The sequence below is a fragment of the Bufo bufo genome, chromosome 6 (genome assembly GCF_905171765.1).
Source record: "Bufo bufo chromosome 6, aBufBuf1.1, whole genome shotgun sequence".
Taxonomy (NCBI): domain Eukaryota; kingdom Metazoa; phylum Chordata; class Amphibia; order Anura; family Bufonidae; genus Bufo; species Bufo bufo.
The window spans coordinates 13,935,849-13,963,005 of NC_053394.1; the positions used below are offsets into that span (position 1 = coordinate 13,935,849).

A 27,157-nucleotide genomic window follows, 5' to 3' on the forward strand; every position below is an offset into this window, starting at 1 on the left:
AACGCTGCGCCCGTCTAATCGCACTCTGAAAAACAGACGAGTGCGATAAATGACCGCCGCTGTGTACGCATTACGAGGTGATCTGACGGAATCCTTGTTTCGTCGGTGTACACAGGCACAGCGATAGTCACGGAGCAGAGCGCGGCGATGTGGACGGACGGACGCTACTTCCTGCAAGCGGCGCAGCAGATGGACAGTAACTGGACGCTCATGAAGATGGGTGAGGTGGATCGATGTTAACCCATCGCTTCCTGCAGAGAAGGGTCACCATGTGCAATCCTCCGATCCAGCAGAAAAGCCTTTAGCCGGAGGCCGCCTTAATTAGAACCGCTCTGGGTTTTTATCCTCTTAATGTGTGTGATTATTTGTTACAATGTAACCCCTTTATTATGTACGGCAGGTCTGAAGGACACCCCGACGCAGGAGGACTGGCTGATCAGCGCGCTGCCCGAGGCCTCCCGGGTCGCGGTCGACCCATTTATCATCCAAACAGGTAACAATCTGCTATAGACGTCGCAGTGATAATAATGGTCGCCAGCCTGTGCTTGTCCAACTACTCCAAGCAGGTATCCGTCAGGGCATTCCGAGAGTTAAGTTTTGCAAATAAGTAGCAGCTTGGTTCAGCTGCTGGAAGGCTGATAATCTCCTATGGGAGGCGAGGCGGTTATATGGCGACTTTAACTTCACAGATCAGACAGTAACCCGTCTGGGGGTGCAATAAAACATTGTGGTATAAAAAAATTCTAAGACATAACCTTTAATATTAAAATTAAAACAATGACCCAAATACAGATAATATAAAGGAAAGTGAAACACAAATGAAAAGATACATTAATGTCCAAGTATTCCGACCAGATGTGGGTTATACGCACTTGTAGTCAGGGTTTCGCCCGAGTGGTTTGGGGCTCATCAGGGGACAAGTGGTCAGTAAATCAGAATATAACGAGGAAAGAAATGACAAGTCACAAGTGAAACAAGGAGAGCGCAATTCTCCTGCAGATGTCGGTGCAGACAGACGGATATCTCAGATGTATAAAAGCACCTCCTTTGTCCAAAAAGATATCGGGCCAAGATAGATGAGAGAAATTCATTAAGGGACGATGACGCCGTCTATAAATATCAAAAATGTATCAAAGCCTCCCATTGGTCGCAAAACATTTATATATAAATCGGGCCAACATCTGATATTGCTGCCCCATAATTGAAAATGTGATGTAGCTCTACTGTAGCTATACTGGCATTTTTTTCCATTTGAATGTATTAGTGCATTAAAATTGCCGCATTGAGGGACCCGGTCTGCGCATGAGCAGACCTTTAAAAATGTAAAAAAAAAAAATACTGGATCAGTTTTTCCGGATGACACAGGAGAGACGGATCCGGTATTGCAATGCATTTGTGAGACTGATCCGTCTACAAATGGTTTCCGATTGCATACAGATTGCCGGCGACGGAACTGCCTGCCGGAATCCAGCGACGCGAGTGTGAAAGTATCCTCAAAAGGAAATATTTATTATTTGAAGTGTTGCAGCCAAAACCGAGAAATACAAAGCCAGTGTGATGATGTCATCATAAGAACAGGTCCCGGCTTCTTGGTATAATAGAGTATTGTGTGTATATAGAAGGGTGATTGACAGCTGGATCGGGGAGAGTAAAGGGAAGGTGATAAATCCCTTAAATAAAGGAAGATGAAAATCGAATCTATAGATAAATCGATAAGAAATCCCCAGATATAAGATAGACGACCGCTTTACTATAAAAAGCACATAAACTAAACGCATTCATTGAGTCCGAGAGGCTTTATAGTATTAAAATCCATCTCTGTTCCTTCTGATGGAGGGTCTGGTGACTTCCATCATAGAGAAGTGTGGAACAAATATGTCACCAATATGTTCCAAGATTCTTTTCTTGAATGCTCTGCAGGTCTTGCCTACATATTTCAAGCCGCAGTCGCCCTGAGCTAAATAAACGACTCCAGTGGGGTTGCAATTAGCAAAGCTGCGGGCAGAATATGTTGTATTTTCAAGACTATTGTGTTGCCTGCGGCGATGAACGAACAAGCCTTACATTGACCACACCTAAATGCTCCTAATCTTCTGTTGGAGAGCCAGGTGCTTCTTTCCGGGGTCTCAAGATGACTACGGACCAGGGTAACCCCTATACTCCGTCCTCGTCTATATGTGATGGCTGGACTATCGGGTAGAAGAAGTCCAGACAAATCCGGATCGGACTTGATTAGAGACCATTAGCGGTCCAGTATCTCACGAACTTGGTGAGACTCCGTGTCATATGTACCAATTATCCTAATCAATTCTTGGGTAGGTTCTTTCAACTGAGGTTGGAGTGAAGTGGAACGACCTTTGGAATTGGCAAAGTTCCATGCTTCATATAAGCAAGGACTGGGATAGCCTCTTTGTCTAAAGCGGCTAAAAAGTTTAGCCGCCTCTTGTGTAAAATTGCCTTTACTCCGAACAATTCTTCCGAACTCTGAGGAATTGTCCTTTTGGAATACCCTTTTTTAGGGATTTAGGATGGAAGCTGTAAAGGGGGAATATTAACCACCAATATTTATGCAAATATCGATAATTAATATTCATAAATGGGAGGAGCCATCTAGTGATAACTCCGCCCATTTATGCCTTTATATAATAATACAATACTTTCGCTATGCTTTACACTGATCACTAAGCTAGCTGCATGCGCCTTACTAAACTAACTATCGCCAATAACCACACGCCACACAGATAGTTATAAACCAAACACAGTATTTATTACTAACAATACACTACGCACGCAATACTAACAATACAGCACTAAATATACAATCCTAAACTACACTACACAATCCCAAATTCCACCCCACATACTATCTATACATTACAATATACAATTATATCAGTCTAGCAATACACTACAATACACTACGCACGCAGTACACTATAATACACTACGCACGCAGTACACTACAATACAGCACTAAATATACAATCCTAAACTACACTACACATTCCCAATTCCACCCATCAACTAACTATACAATTTACACATTCAAGTATATGAACCCACCCCACCTGACTATTCACTGTCCCTACGGGGTATGACGAAGGGTTAAAAGGATTTGTTTGCAGAGCAGAAGCATGCTCTACAGGACCAGGGTAACCACTAGGGGTTAATCAGGGTTAGGGTTCCAGGGGTCAGTAGGGGATCAGGGGATATAGGGTATCAGGGTAATAAAGGGTTAATCAGGGGAGGTGGTGTGGATAGGGGTGGATTAGGGGTTATTCAGGGTACAGGGGTCTATAGGGGGGTGAACCAGGGGAGAGTAGGCACACAGGGACCAGGGGAGACCAGGGGTGACCAGGGGTGACCAGGGGTGACCAGGGGAGACCAGGGATGACCAGGGGAGACCAGGGGAGAACCAGGGGAGACCAGGGGTAACCAGGGGAGACCAGGGGAGACCAGGGGTAACCAGGGGAGACCAGGGGTAACAGGGTTAGGATAAAGGGGGTGATACTTAGGGTTCTGCTCGTCCGTCCAGGGGTGGAGATGTCCGGCAGGGTCCCTCTTCCTGAGCGCAGGATGCGCTCTCCTCCTGAAGGGGGGGTAAGGGCTGCAGGGGTTGGGTCCGGTCGGGTCAGCGCAGGACGCGCTCCTCTATAAGATGAGTGGGGGGGTGTCCCGATGTCCTGAGCGCCGATGCGCTCTCCAGTGGGGGCCCCGATCCTCACCCCCTCGGAGGACGAGACGCGTTCCTCCACGTGGGGGCCCAGAGCCTAAGCGCCGATGCGCTTCTCAAGATGGGGGGCCCTCTCCTAACTCTGGAGTGCCGGGGCCGCCGGATATTTATCCCCCGGCGGCCCGCACTCCCGCGCCACCAGGGGGCGCGCGCGCGCTCCCATCCTCCACGTGGGCCGGTGCAGTGATATGACGTCACTGCGCCGGCCAGCACATCGGGGACGCGCTGCAGACAGGCGGGAGAAGCCTTTGATCTCCCGCCTGCTGCACCTCGCATTCCGGACAGTGCGATGGTAATCGCACTGTCGGAATGCACATAATAGAAGGAGGAGAGGCTTCTCCCCTTCTTCTATCATGTGTAATTATCTCCAGCAGGACTGCAGATAATTAGAACAAAAGGATTCAAATTCTATTGAATTTGAATCCTTTTGAGGTCACCAGAATGACCGGACCTTGTCCGGTCATCCTGGCGCCTTCACCCAGATTACATCAATGTAAATGCTTGGGGCACATCTACATTGATGCATCTGTGTCCATGTAAGGGGGGGGGGGGGATTTATATGGTATGGGGATATGACAAGGGGACATAATATGAATATACATGTGTATCGATGCTTGGGGCACATCCATACACATGTATACATTAATCATACTTCTAAGGGGGATTATATAAGGGGCCACATATTATCAGGGGCACATCACAAGCTCCTACATTATCAGGGGCACATCACAAGCCCCTACATTATCAGGGGCACAAGCCCCTACATTATCAGGGGACACATATTTCCCACAGGGGCCAGCATGAGCCCCTGGGGATCACCATGGGCAGACGTGCGCAGATGCTGGGCACATCTGCGCACATCGTCCCATGCTGCTATGTCTAATATATGCACATATATACCATACATGCCCGCACGTGTTTGCAGGCATGCATGGATATATATGCATATGTCTCAACCGTTCCTCAACAATCCCCCTGTTGTCGGAATATAATACGACAATATAATGGGGGAACGGGTTGAGATATATTTGCCCCCCTTCAACCCCATCTTTGGTGGAAGTTCAGGAAGAACTGTAGTGCACACTGATCTTTAGGTACTAAGACATCCCTCATCCAGCCTCTGACCTGCCCTTCACCGTAACCTCCTCCTCCGTCCACAGGATACACCGTCTTCTTCTTGACCACACACCCACAGTCTCTCGGTTATTCTGCCGATCTTCAGGTATCTTCGTCCCCCCCCCAATTCTGGAGTGGGTTCACCCTTACAGTCTTTAACTGGCCTTTCTATAACAGTCTCTTGGTGTCGGCCACCCCCACTTTGGAGTGACCACACCCCCACAGTCTCTCGGTAATTCTGCCGATCTTCAGGTATCTTCGCCCCCCCCCAATTCTGGAGCGGGTTCACCCTTACAGTCTTTACCTTTCTATAACAGTCTCTTGGTGTTGGCCACCCCCACTTTGGAGTGGCCACACCCCCACAGTCTCTCGGTAATTCTGCCGATCTTCAGGTATCTTCGCCCCCCCCCAATTCTGGAGCGGGTTCACCCTTACAGTCTTTGTCCCAACTTTCTTCTATCCAACGTCTGTTTCCATCTTGATGGGTGCGGTTCTCCCGTGGACAGATTAATAGGTCTTTACAAGGCAGGTCAGACTCTTAAGCGGTGATGTCATAGTACCTAAATTCTACTGCGGAGAACACCTCCGCCACACTACACCTCCAGCCCTTCCCTTAAGAACCTCACCGTTCCAGGGTTCAAGGTGGCAAATGAATGATGCCTGTCCCTATCGTGACCTAACCTTATCCCCATTCACACAAAACACATGTCACATCCCTCCCAACACCACCAAAATCATTATATGTATGTGTACCCATAGAGACTCATGCAACCTGGCATATCTCTACACCTCCAAAGACACAGGTAGGTCGCAGACCCCTGTGTCAATGGGAAACGACTATAGGATGCGAATGTGTACAGCCGAATATAGGCTGTCACACATTTGTACCTAGAGTGTCTATGGGTACACCATCGAACAACAAACACAATCAATAAATACAATGTGCTATGGGGTTTCGGGGTAGTACAAGTTATACGTCCCGAACCTTCATAGGAAACAAAGTGTGTCCATACAATATTTGGCTACAGGAACAATGTTTGAGTTATGTCCTGAGCCTCCTCCTCCGGATAGTTCTGTAAAGTTCTGTCTGGTTCTGGTGTATTTGGTCAGTAAGTCCCTTGACCCTCCGATTACGATGACCAGAACCAGAAGAAGTTTCACTGGGTGAAACAATTGAATAAGTTCTTCCACCCGAACGTCTCCCAAGTCTTCCTCCAGAGCCTAAATAATGCTCCCGCTGGATTGTGGCAGTCTTCTATAACACCTCTAGGCAGAGGTCGCTTTGTTGCCAAAATCCAGTGGGATCCTCTGGAGCTTCAAAACAGTGTCAGGGGGAATAGCTGGCCTCTTCTGTGGCATCTCCTAGGTTTTTCTTCCGCTCCATATAAAAATCACACCTATGGCAGAAGAAAATACCAGGCGCTCCCAGGGGAGATTCTCCCCTAACAGTGCAATTAATGTGAAAATTCCCAGCCCCAATACCTTTGACCCATGGGTAGAGAAAGGTATTGGGCTGCCCTTTATCTCACAGGACCCCTCGTTATCCCAACACTGGTGTCTGAACACCCTACCTTCAGAGGATTGAGTCCTCTGCTGCACATCCCTCTGCACCAACAGATAAGGATGGCCACCCTACTAGGTTAGGATAACTGGAGTTCTGTGGACAAAGCACCATCTTGTTATTGATGGCACCGCATCCCTGTCCACTCATGTGTACCCAGGCCGATTTCCCCCTGTGATCCCGTCTTGTGGAGGCCCGCAGAACCAATGGCATAGTCATGCCCTGGTTCCCCAGGACCCCACAACACAAGAACACGGTCCACACTCTGCTGCCCAACACTCTGCGTCCAATCCCTATCAGAGCTGTGCTGCCTGACCGGACTAGAATTAAGTGCGCAGCACAACATTACACCAATGTTGTCTGTCCGCCCCAGTCCCCAGCGCAACACAGCCCTACCGAAAACCTGGAGCACAACAGCGCTATCTGTATCGATCTGAGACCCTGGTTGCCCAGAATAATATCACATCATCCTTTGTGTGCTGCATGGAGAAGGTCCTTATGCCTTCTCCCGACCAGCAGGATTTCCCGTGTGATATTATCTGCTCGCGAACCTATACGTTCTCGATCCACAGTATAACACTGTTCCACTCCAAGGGGACACAGAATGAAACAAAGACAGCAGACGGGACTTACAACACTACATAAATCAGCATGGTAGAACACACCCGTAGACAAGGACTACCACCATCAACATCAAGAAAAACTTACAAACAGATAACAAAACACATAACATGGACATACACAGGGAACACACGGTGTAACAAATAGTACAGGGGTGTCAAATGTTGCCTAGCCTAGCCTGGCCACTCTGACCCCTCAGCAGCTGGTGATGCTGCCGAGAGGTAACCCCGTTATGGCCAGGCTGACTAGACCCCACTGCACAGTTTGTTACCTGGCTGATACTGTTGGACGCATTGCAATTACTTGCACAAGGGCAATTCCTTGCAATGTGTCCTTTGTTCCCACACCTGAAACACGTGACTTGGTTTCCTGTCCTGTGTGTTTTGCAGTGTCTCGCTATGTGACCTAGGCCACCACATGCAAAACATCTGTAGTTTGCTCTGCATGGCCCAGGTCCATCTACACTGCATCCGTGCTCCCTTCTCCTGAATTGTTCCATCCTCAGGGACGCACTCTTCACCACAGTTGTTTTTCCCAAAGTCAGGGAAAAATCTCTGTTAGTCTGGACCGGCTTGACCTGATGATCAGACCGGTCACAGACTACTCTCCCCCCTTGTGGCCCTGCACAGGGCAACATTTTGGGAGATTCCGACACTGGCTTTACGGAAAAAGAAAGGGCCGGCACCAACTTGGTGATAACCTGTTGCATGCCAGACATTAGCTGGGACCTTACAGCAACCTGAGCCTTCAATTTGGCTACCGTCACGTCAGTAGAGGCAGTCCGCTCCTTGAAGGCTTTGACTTCAGTATAAGACTGAGTCAACTTAGCCTCAATTTCCTCCTTCTGCCTCTGCAGCTCTACCAACTGTGACTCTATCCTAGCCACCTGCGCATCTCGGTCAACAGTAGACTGCACATTCTCTGCTAGCTGCGCCTGCAATGTCGAAACCTGGTCCGAATTACTGGCACAGCACTGGCAGTGAATGGCCGGAGGAATTGTCTCCGTTGACCGAGACACCAGCGCAACTTCCTTTGGCTTACAGATGCTAGCCTCAAACGTATGAACGAGTTTGGCCAGCATCCGAAGCCGTTTGGTGGCCTTGTTCAAAACCGTCCGTTTGTTAACACAAAGCTTGTCATAACTACAAGCCTGTGCTAACAAATCGGACCACAGCATTTCTGCTGACTTGTATGTAGTGGGGAGGATGGGGTTAAATGTGCTGTGTCTGCTCAAGTGTTGCAGTGTGGGGAAGTCCATACTCACCGTTTGATGAGTGTCCATCTTCTCCTTGGCGCCGTATCTCGCAGCTGCTTGGAAGAAGTCCATTTTCCCGGATCGCCTCTTCCCGACCAGCCTGACTTGTACGCCGCTCCCACGAAGATGGATCTCCTCCAGTGACGTGTGCTCTTCTCCCTTGCAATCACTTGAGCGATGCAGTGACCGTGTAAAGCAAACAGCAAAATATTAATACACAGATAGACAATAGATTCTCTGCTAAAGATTTTGATCTGCGCCTGGTGCCGTAAGGAAGAGTCACGTTACCCGTCCGAATTATCAGGTCCTAGACGCTCAGCTGACCACGTCTCTCTTGCCTGACAATTCACAGGATGACTGACCTCTAACCCCAAAACCAAACACAGATTTCAAAATCTAAGCAGTGGGCCTGACTCGCCAATGTAAAGGGGGAATATTAACCACCAATATTTATGCAAATATCGATAATTAATATTCATAAATGGGAGGAGCCATCTAGTGATAACTCCGCCCATTTATGCCTTTATATAATAATACAATACTTTCGCTATGCTTTACACTGATCACTAAGCTAGCTGCATGCGCCTTACTAAACTAACTATCGCCAATAACCACACGCCACACAGATAGTTATAAACCAAACACAGTATTTATTACTAACAATACACTACGCACGCAATACTAACAATACAGCACTAAATATACAATCCTAAACTACACTACACAATCCCAAATTCCACCCCACATACTATCTATACATTACAATATACAATTATATCAGTCTAGCAATACACTACAATACACTACGCACGCAGTACACTATAATACACTACGCACGCAGTACACTACAATACAGCACTAAATATACAATCCTAAACTACACTACACATTCCCAATTCCACCCATCAACTAACTATACAATTTACACATTCAAGTATATGAACCCACCCCACCTGACTATTCACTGTCCCTACGGGGTATGACGAAGGGTTAAAAGGATTTGTTTGCAGAGCAGAAGCATGCTCTACAGGACCAGGGTAACCACTAGGGGTTAATCAGGGTTAGGGTTCCAGGGGTCAGTAGGGGATCAGGGGATATAGGGTATCAGGGTAATAAAGGGTTAATCAGGGGAGGTGGTGTGGATAGGGGTGGATTAGGGGTTATTCAGGGTACAGGGGTCTATAGGGGGGTGAACCAGGGGAGAGTAGGCACACAGGGACCAGGGGAGACCAGGGGTGACCAGGGGTGACCAGGGGTGACCAGGGGAGACCAGGGATGACCAGGGGAGACCAGGGGAGAACCAGGGGAGACCAGGGGTAACCAGGGGAGACCAGGGGAGACCAGGGGTAACCAGGGGAGACCAGGGGTAACAGGGTTAGGATAAAGGGGGTGATACTTAGGGTTCTGCTCGTCCGTCCAGGGGTGGAGATGTCCGGCAGGGTCCCTCTTCCTGAGCGCAGGATGCGCTCTCCTCCTGAAGGGGGGGTAAGGGCTGCAGGGGTTGGGTCCGGTCGGGTCAGCGCAGGACGCGCTCCTCTATAAGATGAGTGGGGGGGTGTCCCGATGTCCTGAGCGCCGATGCGCTCTCCAGTGGGGGCCCCGATCCTCACCCCCTCGGAGGACGAGACGCGTTCCTCCACGTGGGGGCCCAGAGCCTAAGCGCCGATGCGCTTCTCAAGATGGGGGGCCCTCTCCTAACTCTGGAGTGCCGGGGCCGCCGGATATTTATCCCCCGGCGGCCCGCACTCCCGCGCCACCAGGGGGCGCGCGCGCGCTCCCATCCTCCACGTGGGCCGGCGCAGTGATATGACGTCACTGCGCCGGCCAGCACATCGGGGACGCGCTGCAGACAGGCGGGAGAAGCCTTTGATCTCCCGCCTGCTGCACCTCGCATTCCGGACAGTGCGATGGTAATCGCACTGTCGGAATGCACATAATAGAAGGAGGAGAGGCTTCTCCCCTTCTTCTATCATGTGTAATTATCTCCAGCAGGACTGCAGATAATTAGAACAAAAGGATTCAAATTCTATTGAATTTGAATCCTTTTGAGGTCACCAGAATGACCGGACCTTGTCCGGTCATCCTGGCGCCTTCACCCAGATTACATCAATGTAAATGCTTGGGGCACATCTACATTGATGCATCTGTGTCCATGTAAGGGGGGGGGGGGATTTATATGGTATGGGGATATGACAAGGGGACATAATATGAATATACATGTGTATCGATGCTTGGGGCACATCCATACACATGTATACATTAATCATACTTCTAAGGGGGATTATATAAGGGGCCACATATTATCAGGGGCACATCACAAGCTCCTACATTATCAGGGGCACATCACAAGCCCCTACATTATCAGGGGCACAAGCCCCTACATTATCAGGGGACACATATTTCCCACAGGGGCCAGCATGAGCCCCTGGGGATCACCATGGGCAGACGTGCGCAGATGCTGGGCACATCTGCGCACATCGTCCCATGCTGCTATGTCTAATATATGCACATATATACCATACATGCCCGCACGTGTTTGCAGGCATGCATGGATATATATGCATATGTCTCAACCGTTCCTCAACAGAAGCTCTCCCTTCTTAGGAGACTACTTGTCGATGGTTCTTTACGGTATAGGGTGGTCTTAATATAGTTGTTTTCATCTCTTTCAATACGTCGTGTATCTAAGAAGGTTATGGAATCTCGATGGATTTCGAGCACAAACCTATATGGTTAGAATTCAGGACGTCCATAAAGTGTTTAAAGTCGGTCTCTGTTCCCGACCATAGGAGTAGGACGTCATCTATGAATCTAGACCATAACGTGATGAACTTAGTCCGTTGGGTCAGGGATTCTGAAAACGCCACAGTGTCCTCCCACCGGCCCAGGAGCAAGTTTGCATAAGTTGGCGCACGTGGACTACCCATGGCGGTGCCCCTGAGCTGGCGGTAGAAACGGTTCTCAAAGACAAAGAAGTTGTGGGTAAGGATAAAGTTGCACCACAAAGAGATTATGTTGGTAAAGGTCCTTTCGATCTAGAGTCCAAGAAGTATTTGACCGCTGCCAAACCTTTATTGTGAGGGATTGATGTCGATAGTGCCTCGACATCAATGGAGGCAAACCACCTATCCGGGTCTATGGTAATCCCTTCAAGTCCTTTCAAAAGATCAGTGGTATCTCGAAAGTATGAGGGTAGGGCTACCACAAAGGGGCGAAGTATCTGATCGATATAAGTACCAGCATGGGGTGGGTAAGACTATCTATCCCCGAGACAATTGGTCGTCCCTTTAGGGGGTTAGTCCCTGTATGGACTTTAGGAAGACCATAAAATGTCGTTGTCTTGGGGAATGCCGGTAGAAGATATTCAAACTCTTTGCGGTCAATGAGTTTATATTCAAGAGCCTCACGTAATATTTGAGATACTTCAAATGAGTATTTGTTCGTAGGATCTGTTTTTAATAATGGACAGGGTTATTCCTGACAGGTTTAGTATCAGTGAATCATCGGACGTTGATATATTCATTTTTTGTGCTGTTGGGATTGCGGTCGATCCCTCAGGGCATATGGGTATGTGTTTGGTGGAGCTCGGGCTAAAAAAGTTATAGGATTTGGGGTGGATGGTCGTGATATAGAGAAGTCGGATAGATCTCCCACCTTTCCAAATCGCTCCTGTAATACCCCCAGTGGCCCTGTCTATTTCGTAGTGCCCATTGTTTAAGGCGATGTAGATTGGCCGCCTCCGGAGTTTGATCTTGAACCTGGGTATTCTTCCGACCTCTGGTTCGACCTCTCCCTCTCCAGTTTGTTCTCAGACTTGAATGTTGGTGTGAAGTGGATTCCGGATCTGAGCTGTCATCGGTACCCGATCCCTTTTGACCAGACGATGCGCTTTCATACGGCGTCTTGTTCTTAAATTCCGTTAGGTCTTTTATAAACTTTGACCAACGTCATTTTAAACCTCTCAATGTTCCGTTTGTAGGTAGGGCATTGAATATAGGGACATTGCCCGATACCCTATACACTGACTACAAGTGCATAAAACCCACTGATGACCACATCTGGCCGGAATAGTTGGACATTAATAAATCTTTTCATTTGTGTTTCACTTTCCTTTTTATTATCTGTATTTGGGTCCTTGTTTTAATTTCGATATTAAAGGTCTTAGAATAGTGGCACTCGGTGACATATGGCGACTTTAGTTACGCGAGCTCCAGCCCGTATAACTTGATTTACCTTCATTTAAAGGGGTTATGCCACGTTTTTAAAGGGGTATTCTGGTTATAACAAGTTATCCCCTATGTACCGCTGGGAACCCCCACCAGTCACCAACACTGGGTCCTGTTCCCTGTGGAGCCCCATGATATGGACAGAGCGGCCATAGGAGCGCTGGACATAGCCGAGTACAGCGATCCACCATTCACGGCAGCCCCATGGCGAATGAAGGCAGCGGCGGTGCACGTGCATTACCTGCTGCTCCATCAGAATGGGACTGATCGGCGGGGTTTCCAGCGGTTTAACCCCCAGTGATCAGCTAGTTATCCCCTATACTGTGAAGAGAGGAGAACTTAAAAACCCGTTGAACTTTTTGAGAGTGGGATTGAAAAAAACCAGTAATCCACTGTTTTGTGTTTTTATTTTATTTTTTTGGGCAACCCATTGGCGCCCCCTCATCGGTGGGGTGACGGAGGGAGCACCCCCCCCGTTGTCTAACCACCTAGATGGCACTAGTGACCGTGGTATCAAAGGAGTTAAAGGGGGTTATCCGAGACCTAGGCCCCTCACACAGATAGTACTTACCTCTCTCCCCGGCACCCGCGTCGCTGGTGATGCTAGGGAGGCTCTCTCCCATCGAAGCCAAACGAGCCCCCCGATGGGAATTGCAGCAGCCGTGCCGGCACCAGAAGCGACCCAGGTGCCGGGGAGCGAGGCAAGTACAGTCTGTGTGAGGGGCCCGGGCATATGGGGGGCATTATAGGTCTAAATGGCTGGGATTGGAAATGTATCTAATCCTGGGTGGCAGTGACTGCGGCGATTGCACGGATGCGGAGCCCACGCAATCACTGTGACGTGCTATTATGTCAAGGTGCGGGAAGGGTTAAGGCTTTTGCTGGTCAGTGATGGCCTTTGTGTCATTCTGCTGCTCCTCAGATCAGTGGAAGAGCATGTCCCTGGCTCTGAAGAACGCCGGGCACCTCCTGGTGCCCGTCCAAGAAAACCTCATAGATGCCATATGGACGGAGCGCCCAGAGAGACCCTGTCAGCCGCTGATAACGCTGGGGCTCAACTACACAGGTTTGTATTGAAGCCTAACCCTGGTTTGTCCAGGTACGGAAAGGTGCGACCAGAATAAGGGCATGTCGCCCGCTGGTGCAAGAGTAACAAACCCTCAGCTGTGAGAAGAATTTCTGAAGCCGGAGATCTGAAGGACATGATCGATTTGCCCCCCCCCCTCATGGTCTGTTAGAAAGTAGAAGAACCTTTTATGATCAAGATTTGTGGCGCTCACAACCACATTGGGCGTCACGGCCGTCATCGGCTTCGTTAGTTGCTGGTGTTTACATTTCTTGTCAGTGCAGTGAATGTGTTCACCGTGTCCGCAGGGATTTCATGGCAGGATAAGATTCTGGCGCTCCGGGCTAAGATGGTGGAGAGGAAAGCCTTGTGGATCGTCCTGACTGCGCTGGACGAGGTTGCGTGTAAGTGATACTATAGTAATGTAACTGAAACTTTAGTGTATTACAGTAACATCCAGCACTTCAGCTGTTGGGGAACTACAACTCCCAGCGTGCTTCTTTGGGAGTTCCAAGACCGGCTGAGCAAGTGCGCATCCCTTAGGAAGGTGTCACCAGCTCCCATGTAGAGTTTTCCAAATTGCGAGCAGGAGGCCAGAGAGTCCAGTCTAAGGCCCAGGAGAGGCTGGAGGCTGCGCCCGGTGCAGCATCACGCAGCATGTCGCAGGCAGTGTGCAATCTCCAGCCAACGACAGGTTGTGGTCTTACTGGATTACTGCGCAGACGCCTCACCCTTGCTTCTTGGTGGAAACCGTTTTTGGTGACCTTACTTGACCAATGAAACCGACCACATCCTGAATGATCGATGACTGTGATACATTTACATTGTTATTACTCAGTGGGTATCGCTACAGTCATTGGGAAATGATTGCGGTCTAATAATCGCTTCTCCTCCGTACTCAGGGCTGTTTAATCTCCGAGGCTCAGATGTGGAATATAATCCGGTCTTCTTTGCTTACGCCATAGTCGGGGCAGATACGATCAGGTGAGATACTACGGCGTCGTTCTCATCCACCTATGCAAATCATTACTCGAACATAAAATGCTTTGACTTGGGGCTCGTTCAGACGGCCGTATGCTGTCCGCAAAAAAAACGGATAGCATTCAGTATTTTTGCGGACCCATAGACTTCAATGGGGCCATGTCCTGATTTTCACGGACAAGTATAGGACGTGTTTCATTTGTTTTGCGGAACCGTGGAATAGAAAAGGGCCCTATAGAAGTGAATGGGTCCGCATCTAATCCGCAAAAAAACGGATCCGCATTTTTGCGGATAGCATACGGCCGTCTGAATGAGCCCTTAACTGTAGGTAATGGATAGCTATTGAGAAATGAGGTATGGCCCCTCCCCCTTACTGTGGCTCCCCCCCCCCCCCCCCCCCCACTCACTGTGTGCGGCGGTTACCGGATAATCCTTTTTTCTTGTAGTTTATAATGGCGCTTTCCTGGCTGTAATGAAAATCATCTCTCCATGCAGAAGTTTGTGCTAAACAAGCAGAGCTGCAGTGTAAAGCAAAAGCCTCTGATGAGACTTATTCCAGAAGTAATCCACATTAAATACAGTTAACGCCTTGGTCTCAAAAAACGGTGGATAGCTTCACGTGAAGCCAATGATCTTACATGTTGTAGACAATTTATCCAAGAAATCCCCCGTTCTCGCTGCCGCGGTCCCTAGGTGATGACGTTTCAGGTCCGTTTTTCTCAGATATAAGAAAAGCTCCTCCTTCTCCGTTTTTTTTAAATATTTTTTTTTAGGTTGTTCATTAACGGCGAGCGGCTTGCGGACCCGGCTGTCAGACATCACCTCCTCCTGGACTCCTCTCCTCCCGCTGAGTTCAGAGTCCAGCTGGAGCCGTACGAGTCGGCGCTGAGCGCTCTGCAGGGTATATGTGCCGCGCTGCCCGCCAAGGAGAAGGTGTGGATCAGCGACAAGGCCAGCTACGCCCTGTCGGAGACCATTCCCAAGGTACCGTCCCCGCGTGTGGCATGCACTGTGGCAGTTGCCGCCCTTTTTTTTTACGTGTTAGTTGTTTTATCTGGTGATCACATAGTGAACCCCTAAAATAGACTTTTTGTTACTGTTCATTCTTGTTTACCGTATATTTTGACGTCACATGTCCAGTCTGGGGTAATTGAGTTTCAGGGTTGGGGCTTGTGGGCGGGGAGTTTTTTTTTGGGGGGGAGGGGCGTTATGTTTTGTGTATTTATTTATTTATGTGTTTATTTTACTTTTGACTTCTTCTTACTTTTAGATTCTGCTGCTCAAAAACCGTAAATATACATTAGGGTCTATTCAGACGACCATAAGTGGTCCGTGCCCGTATTGTGGCCCGCAAACGGCAGGTCTGCGATATACAGCCACCGGCCATGTCCACTCCGTGGTGCGGATGCTGACTTGAATCGGTCCATGATCCGCAAGATATGGTAACAGATTAGGGCATGTCCTATCTTTCACGGAATGGAGGCACGGATCGGAAGCGCATGGGCTTTCGGGTCCGTGCCTCCGCACCGCAAAACATAGGACGTATCCTATCTTTTGCAGATCGCGGACCCATTCAAGTCAGTGGGTCGGCATCTGCAAACGGCTGGTGACCGACCGTGCATTGTGGACCGCAATTTGCAGTCCGCAGCACGGGCACGGGGTTACGTTCGTCTGAATGGACCCTAAGTATGTGTTTAAAGGCCAGGGTGACCTCCTTAAAGGGGTATTCTGGTAATCAGAAATGATCACCTATCCACAGCTATATTGGTGGCGGACCCCCAGCTATCATCAGATCGGGGTTCCTGCGTCACCTCTCTGGAGTCAGACATTCATGTTGCCCCTCCATTCAAAATCTGGGGGAATTATATTCTGTAAAAGTCAGAGAATGCAAAAGAATGCAAAAGTAACTTTTATATTATTTTAAATAAAGTGTGTTGGGAAGTGTAATTCAGGGGGTGACAGCAGTGAGGGGAGCGTGGAAATCAATATGGCTGCAGGGAATGAAGGTAAAACATACACATGGACAATGCTCTTTAAGACTTTTCCCCGTGTTTCTGCTTCTTGCACAGACTCAGAGGTACCTGTCTCCATACACACCTGTATGTCTCTCCAAGGCCGTGAAAAACGCTAGAGAGGTAGAAGGCATGAGGAGAGCGCACGTGAGTACAGCACGGGGTTAATAGTGCTACTCTGATCTGACTTATTCCGGAGACTCCAATCTATGTGTTTTATTAGGACACGGGGACCTCGTTGAGGATTTTCTCTCTCTATAAAGACCCAGAACTATGATCCACCAACGTCTAAGGGTCCCGTCTGTAATGAGACGACCCCTGGTCTCGCCTGACGCCAGATTCTGTTGTTTCTTATTTATATTGGTTTCTTCTGGATCTGCTTATGGGGCCTATTAGACAGCACGATTGTCAGCAGATTATCGCGGACAAGCGCTTATAGGAACGCTCGTTGGCGATAACCGAAGGTGAAAGGTCCCCGATTACTGGCGGCTCGTCTTCCTGTGTAATCAGGAATGTGCTGCTGAAAATAGAATAGAATGAGGGAGGAACGACTGCGGTAGCGATCATTCCTCCAGCATTTGCATCGACTTGTATAATAGCACTCTTATAATGACATGGGTATGGGTGGAGGGTCATTACATGGGTATGGGTGAAGGGTCCTCAGACACCTAAAACTAGGGGTGCAGTGATATGTCTCACTGGTCTCCACTGTGTGCCTCTCGTCTGTGGCAGGGGCCTCCGCTCTCCACAGACTGCCTCTCTTCTCCGGCAGGGGCCTCCGCTCTCCACGGACTGCCTCTCGTCTGTGGCAGGGGCCTCCGCTCTCCACGGACTGCCTCTCGTCTGTGGCAGGGGCCTCTGCTCTCCACGGACTGCCTCTCGTCTGTGGCAGGGGCCTCTGCTCTCCACAGACTGTCTCTTTTCATTGGCAGGGCCTCCCCTCTCCCATGGAGTGCCTCTCTTCTCCGGCAGGGGCCTCCTCTGTCCCTCAGGGGCCTCCACTCTCCACAGACTGCCTCTCTTCTCCGGCAGGGGCCTCTGCTCTCCATGGAGTGCTTCTAGTCTCCGGAAGGGGACTCTGTTCTCCATGGAGTGCCTGTCTTCTCCGGCAGGGGCCTCTGCTCTCCACGGACTGTCTCTTTTCTCTGGCAGGGTCTCCCCTCTCCCATGGAGTACCTCTCATTTCTGGCAGGGGCCTCCACTCTCTGGTCAGGACCATTCATCCAGTTGCTGCTGACTGTTCATAATTATGTTCTCTCTCGTAGGTGAAAGATGCCGTTGCTCTGTGTGAGTTTTTCAACTGGCTGGAAAAAGAGGTAAAAATCCCTTGACCCCTAATGAAGTTCCTTCCTGCACTGACTTCTTCTACACAGCAGAGTTGCAGTGTAAAGCATGGGGGAGGGACAGTTCATTGTCTTGCACTACATTTGTCACTTCTTTTAACATTAACCCTGATGTCCAGCAGTGAGTATACCTGAAATATCGTCTCTAAAATACTAAACCGTGCAAGTGTTGTATCAGATGTATTACACGTATCAGTCACATGACTGGGGGATGCAGGTGTAATATTTCTGGCTTTGTTTCGAGCGGTCAGACAGAATTACATTCCATCCTTCCTCGTACTAATATTACATTTCTTATTGCAGATCCAGAAGGACACTGTAACAGAAATATCGGCTTCCGATAAAGCAGAGGAATTCCGCAGGTACAGCGTCTGCTGTGCGTCTGAGATAATACCATAGGACTGAGGGGTAGTAGTAATGTGTCCAACACTGGGACCAGTGAGATGTACACCACAAGCCCAAACTGGTCAGATAGGCTGCACTATGCCTCGTGGAGTCGCCCCTCTGCCGTATTTGTGGGCAGCGTGATCTGAACAGGAGACGTTGAGGAGACGTTGAGGAGACGTTGAGGAGACGTTGAGGAGACGTTGAGGAGACGTTGAGGAGACGTTGAGGAGACGTTGAGGAGACGTTGAGGAGACGTTGAGGAGACGTTGAGGAGACGTTGAGGAGACGGATAGGAGACGGATAGGAGACGGATAGGAGACGGATAGGAGACGGATAGGAGACGGATAGGAGACGGATAGGAGACGGATAGGAGACGGATAGGAGACGGATAGGAGACGGATAGGAGACGGATAGGAGACGGATAGGAGACGGATAGGAGACGGATAGGAGACGGATAGGAGACGGATAGGAGACGGATAGGAGACGGAGAGGAGACGGAGAGGAGACGTTGAGGAGACGTTGAGGAGACGTTGAGGAGACGTTGAGGAGACGTTGAGGAGACGGATAGGAGACGGATAGGAGACGGATAGGAGACGTTGAGGAGACTGATGGACCGATGGGAAAAGATTCAGTAAAACTTGTAACTTGTGGAGTTAAATTCCTGAGTAATCTGTGTCTGATGGGTGTGCTCGGGGAAGGCTCTGCCCACCAGACTCATCAGCTCCGATTCAGTCAATCTATTACATGTTATTTTCTATCAAGTGATAGATGTAAGGCTACATTCACACGACCGTGCCGTGTTTTGCGGTTCGCAAATTGCGGGGCCACAAAACACTGATGCTGCCCATGTGCGTTTCTGCAATTTGCAGAACGGAAGGGGCGGCCCCATATAGAAATGCCTATTCTTGCCTGCAAAACGGACAAGAATAGGACATGTTCTATTCTTTTTGCGGGGTCACGGAACGGAGCAACGAATGCGGGCAGCACATGGAGTGCTGTCCGCATCTTTTGCGGCACTGTTGAAATGAATACGCATGCGGGCAGCACATGGATACGGACCAAAACAACGGTCGTGTGAATGTAGCCTAACAATAATACAATGTCACAAATCTTCTGTAAACATTGTAACCTCTTATCCTGTCTCTCTTTTAGCCAACAAGAAGAATTTGTTTCCTTAAGTTTTGCGACGATCTCAAGCTCAGGACCCAACGCCGCCATCATTCACTACAAGTAAAACCTGTCCGGAGACATTTTATTTTTATATGCAAAATTGATAATTTATGGAAAAAATAATAATAATTGCTTGTTGCACTTCTTCCCACAGGCCGGTTCTCGAGACAAATCGGAAGTTGAGCATCGGTGAGATTTTCCTCTTGGACTCTGGAGCTCAGTACAAGTAAGGGGGGAAGGATGCACGTCTGGTTAATAAAGGGGTCTCCTGCGCTCGGGGGGGGGGGGGGGGGGGAGTCTGTGGTACTGTGGTGCTGCGGGCTTAGGCGCTGAGCCTGCACCATCCGCACTGCTGCACTGAAGATAGTTCTGATCCTGGCTGTATAACCCCTTAGATACCACAAATAATAGCAACTGCGGCATCTAAATGATTAGAAGGGTAGGGGAGACTCCATCTCTCACCCGCGCCCCAGTGATGTAATTGAGGGGGGTTCCAGATGGTTGCTATGGCAATACAGACCCTTATTAGACTATGTCAGTGGCATAATACAACCCACAAAAAATCAGGTCCCTCATGCAGAAAATTTGATGGAATAATTAACAAGATATGACTCTCAAAATGAAAAAAAAACTAAAAACTTTTGAAAGCCAGAAAATGTTAAAAATGTTAAAAAAATATGAACCTCAACCTGGATTCCCCACCACTGCCCCGGTCCTCGCCGCTGTGCACAGGAAAGGCTTGTTCAGCCAATCACTGGTCGAGGCAAAGACTTGTGATTGGCCGAGTGAAGATTCTGGTGTTTTAAGCTGGAACAGGAAGTGGAGAGCGGCGCGGAGCAGAGCAGCTGCGGAAGGCAGCAGCATTTTCTGTAGACCGCCAGAGAGTGGAAACCAACTTCTAAAGTCACATTGTTTTCTTGTTTAACTGTGTGAAAAAGGGACGGGACGACAGATGTCACTAGAACCGCGCACTTTGGAACGCCGACGGACTACGAGAAGGTGAACGGATCCTCCTCGCCCCCTTCTAATTTCTACCTATTGCTGTTAGGTTGGAAGAGGCTCATAAAAATGGCAATGCATCATATGACCTCTACCCAACCATGACCATGAGCGGGGTCCCGGTGCTCTCCGTGTAATATGTGGCGTTTTTTTTTTTTATCTCCTGTAGGAGTGTTTCACATATGTACTGAAAGGACACATCGCCGTCAGCGCCGCTGTATTTCCCAATGGGATTAAAGGTAAGTGCAGGGCTCGGCGAACGCTCCGCACACTATTTTACGGAATGATCACCAGGTAGGTTTAAATGAACCCCTTCACTATCCAAGACCACCAGAGATTTTTACATCTGTGTTTTACAACCAGTGGCTGCTATTAAGACCTAAAGGTGATGTCCACCTTTTGCTCTAATAAATCTGCAATGAAAAAAGGAGCAACTTTGCAAAAAGTTTTCAACACAAATTTCCCATTGTTTTGTGTCTACAGCTGCTATGCAGACTTATGTATTGTCATGGCCACAAACAAACCCTGCGTAGTCTGGTCCTGCAGTCACGCTCCCCCATCTTCTCCCTAATACATTAGGTATGTAAGTGAGGAGGTAAAAAGGGAGTATGGCTGCAGGATCAGACTACACAGGGATCGTTTGTTGTCTGTTACCATGGAGATGCATAATTCAGAATAGCAGCTGTAGACACAAAACAATGGGACATTTTTTAAAGGGGTTCTGCAGTTTTTTCTATCCTCTGAATAGATCATCGGCATCTGATCGGCGGGGTACCGAAACACGTGACCCCTGCCGATCAGCTGTTTGGGAAGGCAGCGCCTTTTTTTTCACTGATGATAGATCATCAGCATCTGATTGGCGGCGGGGGTCCAACACACGGGACCCCCGCTGATGGAGCCGTTTGGGAAGGCAGCGGTGCTGTCAGTAGCGCCGCGGCCTTCTCGCTGTTTCCCCGGGGCCCAGTGACGTCACCACTAGTATAACTGGCCTGGGCGCGGCTAAGCCCCATTGAAGTGAATGGGTCTTAGCCTCGCCCAGGCCAGTGATACTGGGCCTGCGGGAAACGGGGTGTAGGCCGCGGCGCTACTGCCAGCACCGCTGCCTTCTCAAACGACTCCATCGACAGGGGTCCTGGGTGTCGGACCCCCGCCAATCAGATGCTGATGATCTATCATCAGTGAAAAAACCAACTGCTGAACCCCTTACAGTGGGGAAGGAGGAGGGTGGTCTTCCAGCGATTGGTTGTCAGGGAGCGCTATCACCTGTAGAGACTTGCCGTTGAGCACAGATACATATTTTCTATTCTTGTTTTCTCCTTCCGCTACTTTTTGACTTTCACGGCCTTCGCCTCTGGCGTTGTAGCGATAAAAAAAACGAGAGAAAAAACAAGACGACGGCTGTTAACTAATTTCTTCCTAATTAGGACGCGAGCCTTGTATACAGAGTATCTTGGAGGATCTAATTATATCAAAGGCGGAATCCGGTCTTCGGAACAATAAGTTTACTGGCAATTATTGTAATGTAATTTATCTGATTACAAAACGTCGCGCTCGGTGAGACGCAACGTGCAGCTGGGGATTAATCTGCTTCTCGCCTCTCTAGACGCCATCTATCCGTAACTGGGGGCTGCTGCCTCCTCCTCCTCCTCCTCCTCCTCCTCATGGGACTGTCACTGTACAGAATGTGAAACTTTGGAGGGGAGGAGGACCAGCAGACCTACTCTTTTTTTCAGGCTCTCGGCTTGCTTTCAGTGAATGAAAACGACATAATTTGCATCCAGACTTCCTTTGCCCTCTGATTTGCAGGACACCTCTTGGACTCTTTTGCCCGCGCTGCTTTATGGGAATCTGGTCTGGATTATCTGCATGGAACCGGCCATGGAGTGGGCTCCTTCCTGAACGTCCACGAAGGCCCCTGCGGCATCAGCTACAAAACGTTTGCGGATGAGCCCTTGGAAGCCGGGATGATCCTGTCTGATGGTGAGACATTCCCTGTGCCGAGTACCGTCTACTCTGGTCATATCCAAACCTGCATTCGCAATTTTACATCTACAGTCTTTGCTCACGTGGTCCCTGCTTATATATTATATTATATATTATATTAGATTCCATTATATATTACATTATACACTTCTATATAATTATATATTATACAGTAGTATATAGTCTTATGTTATTATACACTATTGTATACCGTATTTTTTGCCCTATAAGACGCACCCAGGTTTTAAAGGAGGAAAATAAGAAAAAACCGATTTCTCATCTGTATCATTGGGGGACACAGTCTTGACCTTGGGTATAGCTATTGCCACTAGGAGGCGACACTAAGCAATAAAAAGTGCTAGCTCCTCCTCTCCGCTACATCCCTCCTGCAGACACTGAGCTAATCCGTTTTAGCTTAGTGTCCGTAGGAGGCAGACCTCCCTGCTTTGCAGGTCTGCTGAATTCTTTCTTTTTATTCTTTAAGGCCTCTTTCACACGGGCGTCCCGGATTTGCTCCGGATGCGTTGCGTGTGCATTGCGGGAAAACCGCGCAAGTAGGCACGCTATTGCAGTCAGTTTTGACTGCGATTGCGTTCCGATGTTCCGTTTTTTCCACGCGAGTGCAATGCGTTTTGCACACGTGTGAGAAAAAACTGAATGTGGTACCCAGACCTGAACCCGGACTTCTTCACTGAAGTTCGGGCTTGGGTTAGGTGTTGTGTAGATTTTATTATTTTCCCTTATACCATGGTTATAAAGGAAAATAATAGCATTCTGAATACAGCATGCATAGTACAATAGGGCTGGAGGGGTTAAAAAAAATAATAATTAACTTACCTGTTCTAATTGATTGCGCAGCCGGCATCGTCTTCTTTCAGGACCTGCAAAAGGACCTTTGATGACGTCATCGCGCTCACCACGTGGTGACGTCAGCGCAGGTCCTGCCGAATGAAGATAGAAGATTCTTCCACGTGGTGAGCGCGATTACATTAGGGAAAATAATACAGTAAATTGACTTTTATCAATTTACTAACATCATCTCTTAGCGACCATGCGTGAAAATCGCACCGCATCCGCACTTACTTGCGATTTTCACGCAGGCCCATTCATTTCTATGGGGCCTGCGTTGCGTGAATAGAACAGAATATAGAACATGCTGCGATTTTCACGCGACACACAAGTGATGCGTGAAAATCACCGCTCATGTGCACAGCCCCATTGAAGTGAATGGGTCCGGATTCAGTGCGGGTGCAATGCGTTCACCTGACGCATTGCACCTGCGCGGAAAACTCGCCCGTGTAAAAGGGGCCTAACATTTTTCTCTTTTTCTTTCCTTTAGCTGGGCTGAGGTCAGTCTCCAAGCTGCCTGCGTTCCGACCCAGGAGACGAGAGTCCAGGGGGTCCCCAAGCCCGCTGCACGTTCCCGGTCTCCAGAGGTTCCTGTATAAACCTCTGTCTCCCGTCAGCATTCGGGTCACCAGGTCCGGTCTCCGCCAAAGTCCCCTCTGTTACCGGTGTAGCGTCCCTCACCAAGGGGTAACACACCGAAGCTGGTGGCCCGGCTGGAGCCTGGGGCGGCAGAAAACGCCAGACGGGTGAGTATTCTCTCAGTCCCCAAGACCCCCATTCCTCCTCCCTCCCCCTTCTCAGGTTTTTTCATGTGAATATCCCCCATGGAGATCTACTTACCTCCACCTGAGGCCTCAGTTCCGGCAGGTGTCCCTTCCCCGGGGGGGGGAGACTTCTGCTTATTCCCAGACTTTCTCTAATGGCTCAGTGTGTTATTAGGTTGTTTCCTAAAGAAAAATACCCTGTAGCATTACCCTCCTTCCACAAAAGTAGAGTAATTGCACGTGCTCTGGATGCAGTACTGCCTGTAGCATTACCTCCTTCCATAGGCGGAGTAATTGTACTTACAATGGATGCTGTACTGCCTGTAGCATACCCTCCTTCCATAGGCGGAGTAATTGTACTTACACTGGATGCGGTACTACCTGTAGTATTACCTCCTTCCATAGGCGGAGTAATTGTACTTACAATGGATGCTGTACTACTTGTAGCATTACCCTCCTTCCATAGGCAGAGTAATTGCACTTACAATGGATACTGTACTACCTGTAGCATTACCCTCCTTCCATAGGCAGAGTAATTGCACTTACAATGGATGCAGTACTGCCTGTAGCATTACCTCCTTTCATAGGCGGAGTACTTGCATTTGCACTGGATACTGTACAGTCGGTAGCGTTGCACTTCCTTCTTAGCGGAGTACTTGCACTTCTATTGGGTGCTGTATAGCCTGTACCATTACCCTTCTTCCATAGACAGGGTAATAGCACTTTCATGGGGTACCGTACAGTCTGTTCCATTATTCTCTTTCCATAGCCGGAGTAGTGCCACTAACTCTGGACACGGTACAGCCGGTAGCTTTAACCTCCTCCCATGGGTGGAGTAATTTAAATTCCAGTGGGTGCCGTTCGGCCGGTAGCATTACCCTCCTTTTTTTTTTTAAAGGACGGAGTGTTTGCAGATTTCTTAAGCAGAGTATTGGCACCATCCGTGGGCTCCTGTACATCAGGTAGCATTGTTCTCCTTCCATAGGCGGACTGTTTACACCACCACGGGATACCGGACGTCCTGTAGCGCTACCCTCCTTCCATGGCGGAGTAGTTGCACTATCACTGGATCCTATGCTTCCGCTAGCATTCCTCTCCTTCCGTAATAGGAGTATCTGCACTTACTCCGTATACTGTACATTTTGTGGTATTACCCTCTGTGTATAGAGTAGCTGCTCTACCACTGGTTCCTATACAGGCGATTGCATTACCCTCCTTCATTGGGCAGGTAACTGCACTTCCGCTGGATACCATACGTCCTGTTGCATTACCCACTCCGCAGGCGGAGTAATTGCACTAATGCTGGTTGTCATTTGTCCTTTCGGTTTTCCCCCTTCTATAGGTGGATTAGTGGCACCACAATTGCATACTGTAGGTCCGGTAGCATTGCCCTCCTTCTATTGGTGGAATAGTTGCACAACCAGTAGAGCTTACACTACCCGTAGTACCAGTAGAGCTTACACTACCCGTAGTACCAGTAGAGCTTACACTACCCGTAGTACCAGTAGAGCTTACACTACCCGTAGTACCAGTAGAGCTTACTCTACCTGTAGTACCAGTAGAGCTTACACTACCCGTAGTACCAGTAGAGCTTACACTACCCGTAGTACCAGTAGAGCTTACACTACCCGTAGTACCAGTAGAGCTTACACTACCCGTAGTACCAGTAGAGCTTACACTACCCGTAGTACCAGTAGAGCTTACACTACCCGTAGTACCAGTAGAGCTTACTCTACCTGTAGTACCAGTAGAGCTTACACTACCCGTATTACCAGTAGAGCTTACACTACCCGTAGTACCAGTAGAGCTTACACCACCCGTAGTACCAGTAGAGCTTACACTACCCGTAGTACCAGTAGAGCTTACACTACCCGTAGTACCAGTAGAGCTTAGACTACCCGTAGTACCAGTAGAGCTTACACTACCCGTAGTACCAGTAGAGCTTACACTACCCGTAGTACCAGTAGAGCTTACACTACCCGTAGTACCAGTAGAGCTTACACCACCCGTAGTACCAGTAGAGCTTACACTACCCGTAGTACCAGTAGAGCTTACACTACCCGTAGTACCAGTAGAGCTTACACCACCCGTAGTGCCAGTAGAGCTTACACCACCCGTAGTGCCAGTAGAGCTTACACTACCCGTAGTACCAGTAGAGCTTACACCACCCGTAGTGCCAGTAGAGCTTACACCACCCGTAGTGCCAGTAGAGCTTACACTACCCGTAGTACCAGTAGAGCTTACACTACCCGTAGTACCAGTAGAGCTTACACCACCCGTAGTACCAGTAGAGCTTACACCACCCGTAGTGCCAGTAGAGCTTACACCACCCGTAGTACCAGTAGAGCTTACTCTACCCGTAGTACCAGTAGAGCTTACACCACCCGTAGTACCAGTAGAGCTTACACTACCCGTAGTACCAGTAGAGCTTACACTACCCGTAGTGCCAGTAGAGCTTACACTACCCGTAGTGCCAGTAGAGCTTACACCACCCGTAGTACCAGTAGAGCTTACACCACCCGTAGTACCAGTAGAGCTTACACCACCCGTAGTACCAGTAGAGCTTACACTACCCGTAGTACCAGTAGAGCTTACACCACCCGTAGTACCAGTAGAGCTTACACCACCCGTAGTACCAGTAGAGCTTACTCTACCCGTAGTACCAGTAGAGCTTACACTACCCGTAGTACCAGTAGAGCTTACACTACCCGTAGTACCAGTAGAGCTTGTAGTACCAGTAGAGCTTGCACTACCCGTAGCGCCAGTAGAGCTTACACCACCCGTAGTACCAGTAGAGCTTACACTACCCGTAGTGCCAGTAGAGCTTACACCACCCGTAGTGCCAGTAGAGCTTACACCACCCGTAGTACCAGTAGAGCTTACACCACCCGTAGTGCCAGTAGAGCTTACACCACCCGTAGTGCCAGTAGAGCTTACACCACCCGTAGTACCAGTAGAGCTTACACTACCCGTAGTACCAGTAGAGCTTACACCACCCGTAGTGCCAGTAGAGCTTACACTACCCGTGGATTGTGTCGGGTTTCCCTCTTCAGTCAGCGGAGTGATGCTCCATCGCATTTTCCTTCTTTCT

At 49.0% G+C, this 27,157-nt stretch overlaps 1 protein-coding gene across 2 annotated transcripts in view; it reads left to right on the plus strand.

Moving 5' to 3' along the window:
• The window catches only part of XPNPEP1 (X-prolyl aminopeptidase 1), a 67,423-nt gene that overhangs the window by 24,098 nt on the left and 16,168 nt on the right, over positions 1–27,157 (plus strand). For both annotated transcript variants that reach the window (XM_040435551.1, XM_040435550.1), the window contains exons 4-17: positions 116–220; positions 401–493; positions 13,435–13,578; positions 13,887–13,982; positions 14,481–14,562; positions 15,333–15,543; positions 16,629–16,718; positions 17,837–17,887; positions 18,218–18,276; positions 19,454–19,531; positions 19,626–19,697; positions 20,410–20,470; positions 20,640–20,709; positions 22,277–22,450. In XM_040435551.1, the coding sequence (XP_040291485.1) occupies positions 116–220; positions 401–493; positions 13,435–13,578; positions 13,887–13,982; positions 14,481–14,562; positions 15,333–15,543; positions 16,629–16,718; positions 17,837–17,887; positions 18,218–18,276; positions 19,454–19,531; positions 19,626–19,697; positions 20,410–20,470; positions 20,640–20,709; positions 22,277–22,450 (1,386 nt within the window). The remainder of the gene's footprint in view (positions 1–115; positions 221–400; positions 494–13,434; positions 13,579–13,886; positions 13,983–14,480; positions 14,563–15,332; positions 15,544–16,628; positions 16,719–17,836; positions 17,888–18,217; positions 18,277–19,453; positions 19,532–19,625; positions 19,698–20,409; positions 20,471–20,639; positions 20,710–22,276; positions 22,451–27,157) is intronic.